We start from the raw sequence: 8868 nt of genomic DNA, 5'->3' as shown, positions 1-8868 counted from the left end.
ACGAACCTGTCAAAGAAGAGTGGGTGAAAATTCAAATGAACCTTCATGGAGGTTTCCTTGCCAGGGTCGCCTGGTTCTTTAGGGGTCAGGGGTCAACTAGGAACCACTGAGCAAATGGGGGTGAGTCTGATCCCGGCCGGCTCAGCTCCAGGGGTGAAGTTCAGATCCAGGGGACCCAGGTGGCTGTGGGGAAGGGGGAGCCCCTGGGGGAACAATAATCCCAAGCCAGCACAAGAACAGTGTCACGCACGTGAGACTTTTCCTCCAAGCTCAGTTTATTTTTTAACCCAAAAGGTAAAAAAGTAGCAACTTGCTGGGAGTTAATTAACAAGCCAGGCAAAGCTCCCAGCGGCTGAGCAGGCAGGGGAAGAATCACCACCCCTGAGCCTTCAGCGAGACCCTGGAATCTCGTATCGGTAATAGAAGACCGAGAACTGCAGGAAGCTGGCGAGGAGTGATGAGGACCTCACCAAGACCCTCCGGAAGCCCATGCTCTCGTACAGCTGCTGGGCCGAGTAGTGAACCATGGTGGTGGCCAGCACAACGGCACTGTACCCGTGTTCCTGGGCGAAGCGGATGACCGTCCTGCAGAGCGCCCTGGCGATGCCCCGGCCCCGGTACTCCCTCCCCACGGACATGCGCTTCAGTTCCAGGGCGTGCCCCCTTTCCGAGGGGTCGTCCGGTAGGACGGCCCCCACCATGCCCACCACTGCCCCCTCAGCCTCTGCCACCCAGAGACAAGAGTCTGCTGCCTCCAGGTAGTTTCTCCGGATGTCCAGTAGGTCGTTGCAAAGAAACTGCTGGGCGTAATCGTTCCAGAGACACCGGATCCAAAACCAGGCCCCAGTGAGAGCGAGCAGGAGAGCCAGGAGGGAGACCAGGAGGGACCCGGAGGCCGCGAGCACCGCCAGGAACAGGCCCAGGAAGAGCAGCTGGGCCTGGGGATGCTTCAGCATGTGGATGTAGCCAGCAGGAGCGTGCTCCATAATCCCACGTCCGAACATGGTGCGCACGGCCTCGTAATCACTGTCCTCGTACTGCCGGATGCGGTACAGGGCCATGGGGCCGCTCAGCCCAGGCACACTAGGGCAGACAGAGTTTAAACCAGGGGAGCGGGTTGGGACATTGCTGATCCACCGGCCACTTCCCACAGTGCCCCTGGCTTCTCGCTGTACTGGGCTCCCCCCCACCCTCACTGACTCCTGGCAAACACCTTCCACGCCTCCACCCACCGCCCTGCCATCTCATCACCCCCATTCCCAGCTACCTCAGCACCCGCCCATCAGCCCTGCCCTGCGAGAGGAGCACCAGGAACGGGTGGGGGGATGGGGGGAGACAATCTCTCCCAGGGGCTCAGGATAGAGGGGCTGGGGGGCAGGGCAGGGGGCTTCACTAGGCAGACGCTGCCCCTTTAAACGCCAGCCCTAGCTGGCGACAGGCTGGCCGTGGAGGTTCCATGCCCCACGCTCCAAGCAGCTCCCCAGACTAACGGGCTGCGATCCCGTCTGGAAGGGGACGGCAGGTGTTTGTGGATCAGCCTCTCCCCCTCCCCCAGATCCACACCCAGAGCAGCTCGCACTGCAGTGGTCCCGTCACCCTCGTCCCCTTGCCCAGCGCGGTACCTACCCAGCGGGAGAAGAGAGCTGCTCTGTATCCGGGGCCTTTGCCCCATGCTGCTGGGAACAAAAGACAATAACCATCAGCTGGGACCAAGCCCACAGGAAGCTCCTCGACTCCATGGGGCACTTCCTGGATTCCCTATTCCTCCTCTGCTCTTTCACCTTCTCCAGCAAGGAGCAGGGCAGGGGGCCCAGCCCTGGGACGGGAGGGGAAGCCTGGGCAGCAGGAGGGGTTGGGAGACCCCAGAGGGGGCAGGTGTCAGCTGGATAGAGAGGAACGAAGGGGTGGGAGGGAAGGGGTGGGATCCCCGGTGCAGGCACACAGTTCGGGGATTGTTTTAAGGCACCAACGGCCATAACCCCCCTGCACGGCCATGTCGCCAGGCCCCCCGGAGCGTTCATCGGGCGGTTTGATTTGTCTCCCCGAGCCAGTGATCACAACGAACAGAAAAACATTCGGGAAATTCTCCCCAGCCTTGTCGTCGGAGTACGTGAGCCTAACCCAGCCCCCGCAGGAGGCCAGCAGCCATCCCAGACAGCTGCCGGGTGGTGGGTTGGGCACTGACCCGGGAGCCTGGCACTGCTGGTGACGGGGGCAGGCTGCTCAGTGCCTCCCTTTGCACACCTGGCCTTGCACACTTTGGTGCGAAGCTCTGTGGATCTAACACTTCCCTGGGGAGACCCCGGACGGCCTGACTCCCAGCCACGGGCTCTAACCACAGGCCCCTCGTGCTGCTCAGAAGCTCGCCTGCTCTGGGGCATGGTGAGCGACGGCTGCCCTCGGGGAAATGCTCCATGCCCGGCCCAGGGGAGGGCCTGACGTGCGCCGGATCCCCTCGGTTCGGCCTGGCCCTTCCACACCCAGGCACAGCGGGAAGCTCTGGAGAGGGAGCGCAGCAGTCAGTGCTCGCCCGCTCACACCTGTTCTGCTGCCTGGCTGGGCAGGACGCCTGGGTTCTCTCCTCTGCTCTCAGAACACCCTGGGCTCCAAAGCTCAGTGTAGCCACGGCTTGGCCAGCCAGTCCCCAGGAACAGCCCCCACCTCCACGGCCCCTGCATGGGCTCTGCGGGCTGGCCAGCTCAGGGCCTTGGAAGCGGTTTCAGTTCCTGCTTTTGCAGCCAAGGAGGAAACGCTCCCAGCTGCAGCCAGGAGCAAAGCCTGTTCCTAGGGTGACCAGATGTCCCGATTTTATAGGGACAGTCCCGATTTTTGGGTCTTTTTCTTATATAGGCTCCTATTACCCCCCAACCTTGTCCCAAATTTTTCACACTTGCTGTCTGGTCATCCTACCTGTTGCTCTCCCGAGCAGCCCCTTAGCACAGGGGTGGGCAAACTTTTTGACCCAAGGGCCACATCAGGGTTGCGCAACTGTATGGAGGGCCGGGTAGGGAAGGCTGTGCCTCCCCAAACAGCCTGGCCCCCACCCCCATCCGCCCCCTCCCACTTCCTGCCCCCTGACTGCCCCCCTCAGAACCCTCGATCTATCCAACCCCCCTGCTCCTTGTCCCCTCACTGTCCTGACCCCTATCCACACCCCCGCCCCCTGACAACCCCCCCAGGACTCCCACCCCCTATCCAACCGCTCTCTGGTCCTCATCTCCTGACCACCCCCTCCCGGGACGCCCCGCCCCAACTGCCCACTGGGATCCCACCCCCTTATCCAACCCCCCCCACTCCCTGTCCCCTGACTGCCCTCTTGAACACTATTCACACACCCCTCCCCTGACAGGCCCTGTGGGACTCCCACTCCCAACCCTCCCTGTTCCCCATCCCCTGACCACCCCCCCAGAACCTCGGCCCCATCCAACCACCCCCTTCTCCCTGACTGCCCCCCCCCGAACCTCTCCGCTCCCTTACCCACCCGAGAAGGAAACGCTCCCAGCTGCAGCCAAGAGCAAAGTCTGAGCAGCCCCTTAGCCCCATGGCACAGGGCCCCCCAGGCTAGCCATCATTCTGTGGCCATGCAAAACCCCAGGGTGCAGCGACACTCTGCAATGCCCCCAACCCCCTCTCCCAGCTGCAGGACTCACCTGTGCACAGACCCCAGCCAGGCTGAAAGCCCCCCACTTCCAGCCAAGAGCTCCAGCGCAGCGGCGATGGAACCGCTAGGTCAGGGGTTGGCAACCTTTGGCACGCGGCTCACCAGGGTAAGCACCGGGCCGGTTTGTTTACCGGCCACGTCCCCAGGTTCGGCTGATCGCGGCTCCCACTGGCCGTGGTTTGCCGTCCCAGGCCAATGGGGGTGGCGGGAAGCGGCAGCGATCATGGTCCTCGGCCTGTGCTGCTTCCCGCTGCCCCCATTGGCCTGGAGTTGCGAACCTGCGGATGCGGCAGGTAAACAAACCGGCCTGGCCCGCCAGGGTGCTTACCCTGGTGAGCCGCGTGCCAAAGGTTGCCGACCTCTGCGCTAGGTGCACAGAGCCGAGATGTAGCCACCCTCCCCGGGAATCCAGGCAGCTGGCAGGGCCCAGGCTGCTTAAAGGGAAAGCAGGCTTTAGAGAGAGCCTGACGCAGGCAGCTCTGCCTGGGGGGCCAGTGCGGGGTCTTTGCAACAGTTCAGCTTTCCCCCGACAGCCGCACTCGAGCAATAAGCTGCTCGCGCCCCCACGCACTCCAGAGCCCACCCCTCTAACTGCTTCCCTCCTTGCTGGCGGAAGCTCAAGCTGGTTCCTGGGCGTGGAAGCAGATTATAGCTGCGTCTCGTCGCCTTTGCATGGCACCAAAAGAGCTGCTCTGTGGCTGGGAGTCCCCATCTCTGTAAGGGGATCACAGCACGACCCACCCGCCAGCGGCCGAGGCACATTCCCTAGGGGTCAGGCCTAGGCCACTTCACACAGCAGCTAACAGCCAGAAGCCAGGCTGTGTGGGCTAGTGGCTGGGGCAGTGGGCTAGCATGCAGGAGACCGGGGCTACCCCAGCTCTGCCCCTGACCTGCTGCGGGATGTCGGCTCAGTCCTTTCCCCTCCCTTGCGCGTGTTTCCCCTCGGACCTTTGCCTGGGGCTTCTCTCTGGACTGGGAGCTGCTGGGGGCAGAGCCTGTCTGGCTGCGTGTGTGCAGGACAATGGGGCGTCCAGGCGCTGCAGGGGTCACACACACCACGAATAGTGTCGGTTACAGGTGGAACTGGGGTGGGGGTGGGGGACGTGAGCAAACTGGAGCCACAGCCCTCCCCCCCCCCCCCAGTTCCTCTTGCCCAGATACGGGGGATGGGCACTCAGCAAATGGAAAGAACAATGGAACCTCCCCCGGGTTATTGGCATCCCACGTGAGCTCACTGAAGGCCAGTTCGTGCGAAGCTCTGGTACCAGCTCTGCGCCGGAGAGACATCCCTGATGCTGCGGGTACTGCGGAGACACTCCAGGCTGCGCCAGGGCTGTCTGTGGGGCACGGACATTTTATAGTGGGGGGCTGAAAGCCAGTGAAACTGTCCCCAAAGTTTTTACCTCGTGCCCCCCTTAGCCCTGTCCGTGTCCTGCCCCACCCCCGAACTGAGGCTGGGAGCAGGGCGGTGTCTCCGGGAGAGGGGGGGTGATGTTATAAGTGTAATATAATATCTCATTGAAAGATGACAGGGCCAGAAAGAGTTAATTAAACTGACCTGACCCATGGCCGAAGTTTAGAGACTTGTTAGGAACATATGTAAATGAATAGAGCTTTGAAATGCAGGCTGCATTGTTAGAGGTAGAAGGGTGGGTGTTTGCTCAGGGCTTGTGATGTCAGCAAACAAGTCTTGTCTATTGCTATAGCTTTGATTCAAAGATCAAAAATGGAATATTAACATTTAGGAAGACACTTGAGAGAAATAGTATTATTGTCTCTATGTCTCTTTGAAGGTTGTGGTAACCTGTATCTGAACTGTTTAATGGATAAATTACCCTGTGCTAATTGCCAGGATGTTTGGGAGAAGGAGAGTTAAGCCTATTGTTTTCTCAGGCCAAAAGGCTTCTGGAAATGTATAAAAACCCTGGGACACGATCCTGCTTCATCTCAGATCTGCTTTGGGGTTCAAGAGGGGGAAACCTTCAGCCACAAGGATTGAGATCCCCAGTCACTGACTGGAGTCACCCTGAATATGGACATTGGACTATAACCTATGGACTATTTCTAAAAGGACTTTTGGCAACTACAAGCTCATCTCTGCTATGCATCTGAACCTCAAGAATTGAATTCAAGTCTGTCTGTATATTGATCTTTTAACCAGCACTCTCTCTTTTCTTTTTTAATAAATTTTAGCTTAGTTAATAAGAATTGGCTATTAGCGTGTATTTTGGGTAAGATCTAAGTTATAATTGGACCTGGGTGTGTCCAATTATATCCTTTGGGATTGGAAGAACCTTTTCTTTTATATGATGAGATAAGATTTTCAGTAATCCTCATCATATCTGACGTGTGTGTCTGGAGGGAGGCCTGAGGCTGGGCACTTTAAGGGAACTGCGTTGTTTGGACTTCTGAGTAACCAGTGAGGTAATACAGAGGCTGTTTTGTGCTGGCTTGGTAAATCTAAGTATTGGAATATCCACCAGCGTTTGGGGTTTGGCTGCCCCGTTTGGTTTGCAGTTCACCCTGATTGAGTGACCTCAGCTGGCTCCCACGGGCAGCACCGTCACAATGCCGTAGTCAGCAGGATCCACAGAACCACATCAATTAAACTTTGGGTCAGAACCCCCCGCTATCCAAATTGGAATTTTGGTATTGAGAGTTTGGTTGGTTAAAGAGCAGTTGCAATGGGTGAGCAAAGAGCATATGAAAGCCTTGATAAAAAAGCCCTGGAAGATTTGTGTTCAGAAAAGGGGATAAGCTTTAGAAAGAAAGCTACAAATCAAGAACTGAGAGAGCTGTTAATGGCCAGTGATCAGGAGGCAGGAGCACAGCCCTTACCTGAGGCTACAGAAGATGCAGAAAAAGTTAGAATGCAAATGGCAGCAAATAAACTGCAACTTGAGCATGAACAGAAACTAGCAGATCTTCGATTGCTGGAAAAGCAAAAAATAGCTGAATTAGAAAGAGAAGCTGATCAAAGAAAGAAGGAGGCTGATGAGAGAGAAGAAAGAGCTCGTAAGGGGCGTCTGGAGCTGCTGGCTGCTGAGGAGAAAGCTCACCAAATGCAACAGGACACGGTCAGATTTCAGCTCCACGGCAAAAAAGCAAGGGAAGAACAGCAGAAAGTGTATCCTCCTGAAAGTCCAGTTTATAACAATGTTGGTATGTTGTATAACGCTGAGCAATTGTCTGGGTGTAACGAAATGGACCCCAACACTGCCACCTTTTATGTAAATGCCGTTACTGTGAGTTCAGTAGGTGACCCCATAAATTGTGCCGATACTATGTATGGGAGGGGTAATGAAAAATTCATAGAGAGTGTAAAAGTCAATGGTAAAAGCTGTTTAGGGCAAATTATGGCTTCTAACATCACTCTTGTTAAAGCAGATCTTGTCAAAGAGGAAGATTACTTACCAAATCAGAGTGTGAATGTTGATGTCCTCTATGAGTTTACTGTACGCGTGCCTTTAGCCAGAATCCACCTTGAATGGAATGGTACGAAGCATGAAGTTATATAGTTGGTGTAAGGAAGTTATTGCCTAAGGATCTTTTGATTGGGGAAGATGTTAAAGCTCTGTTCAGTCCAGGTAGCCAATCACAGGAAAGGAATGATCTTAAACCTGTGACTGTTAGGGCAATGATTTGCCTGGGGAGGGCGTCTCCAAATTGTTGTCTATGCAAGAGAGCTATTTGGCTATGAATGAAGTTTCTGAACGTCTGTCTAATGTCTCAGAAGCAAATTTGAAATTAGATCAAGCAAAGGGAGAGGCGAATAAGAAAAGTTTGGATGAGCCCAGGCAGCCTTGTGAGCTGATGGCTTTATCTAGTCAGCAGTTTGGGAAGGCAAGGAGAGTGAAACATAAGTGTCCCTATACCTTACCTGTTACCTGTGTGGAGAATTGTGACAGTGAAGGAAATGTGCCTGTGTCTGTCAGGGGTATTGACTTGCCTATGGAGGAAGCTACCTTGGTCTCCAAGCAGTTGTCTGTGAACAGCCCTGTGCGCTGGGACAAGGAAAATGAAATCCCAAGCTATGTGTCTGGTAAAGGAGAAGGTGTCTCCGGCTCTTCTTTGTCTGTGAAGCAGACTTTGATGGTCGAGGGTGATTCAGTTGTCTCAGAGTTGGTTCTGGATTCAACTAAAGCCCAGAAGGGAATGGTCTTAAGTTTGTGTCTGCTGGGGAGAATGGAACTGTAACTAGGTGGCATCCGGTTAGTGTCCTAACAAAATCCCAGAGACCAGACAATTCTGGTGCTTGTATTTGGCCTATTGCTAATGTGTGGTTGGAAAAGGATGTAGCAACTCTGTCTAATCAGGGTGATATCCTAGCCAGGGCACAAGGAGAGCAAGAAGGTGATTTAATTGTGTTACCCACTGATGGTTTGACAACTTGTAGCAAGAAGGAAAAGATTCCTGAACTTGTGTGTGTGGCAAAGGGAAGGGAAATGTTTCTAACCTTTTATCTAGTGAGTCTATGAGTTTGCCTGCAAGGGGATTGTGTAGAAATCTGCCTGATGGGACGAAGGTGATCATGGATGTGAGTAAGGGTATGTCTACACTACAGGATTAATTCGAATTTATATAATTCGAATTTAGGAAACCGATTTTATAAATTCGAATGTATTCGGCCACACTAGGCACCATTAATTCGGTGGTGTGCGTCCAAGCTACCATAGTAGCATCGATTTCCAGAGCGTTGCATTGTGGGTAGCTTTTACATAGCTATCCCATAGTTCCCGCAGTCTCCACCCCCCTTGGAATTCTGGGTTGAGACCCCAGTGCATGATGGGGCAAAAAACATTGTCGCAGGTAGTTCTGGGTACAGCCTCCCCCTCCCTCCCTGAAAGCAACGGCAGACAACCATTTCGCGCCTTTTTTCCTGAGTGAACTCTGCAGACTCCATTCTGCATCAAGCATGGATCCCGTTGTGCTCCAGAACGCAGTCTTGAACATTATAAACACCTCGCGCTTTCTCGTGGAGTTTATGCTTACACAGGACCAGAAAAAAGAGGCGAGGAGGAGGAGGCGGCGATTGCAGCGCAGCGACCAGCGTGATGAGGACATGGACACGGACACAGAATTCTCTGAGACCGCGGGCCCCGGTGCTTTGGAGATTATGATGTTAATGGGCCAGGTTATAGGCTTGGAACGCCGATTCTGGGCCCGGGAAACAAGCACAGACTGGTGGGACCGCATAGTGTTGCAGG

General features: G+C 55.1%; 1 protein-coding gene across 1 annotated transcript; it reads right to left on the bottom strand.

The window, feature by feature from the left end:
* Positions 1-389: 389 nt before the first annotated feature.
* On the bottom strand, positions 390-6567 carry LOC135872979 (N-acetyltransferase 8-like). The gene is made up of 2 exons (XM_065397438.1): positions 6500-6567; positions 390-1083 (listed from the first exon to the last, which is right to left on the bottom strand). Exons 1-2 carry the CDS (start codon positions 6565-6567, stop codon positions 390-392), a joined length of 762 nt encoding a protein of 253 aa, XP_065253510.1.
* Positions 6568-8868: the final 2301 nt, after the last annotated feature.

This window comes from Emys orbicularis, chromosome 1 (genome assembly GCF_028017835.1).
Source record: "Emys orbicularis isolate rEmyOrb1 chromosome 1, rEmyOrb1.hap1, whole genome shotgun sequence".
Lineage (NCBI taxonomy): Eukaryota > Metazoa > Chordata > Testudines > Emydidae > Emys > Emys orbicularis.
This window is presented reverse-complemented; position numbering and strand designations above follow the sequence as displayed.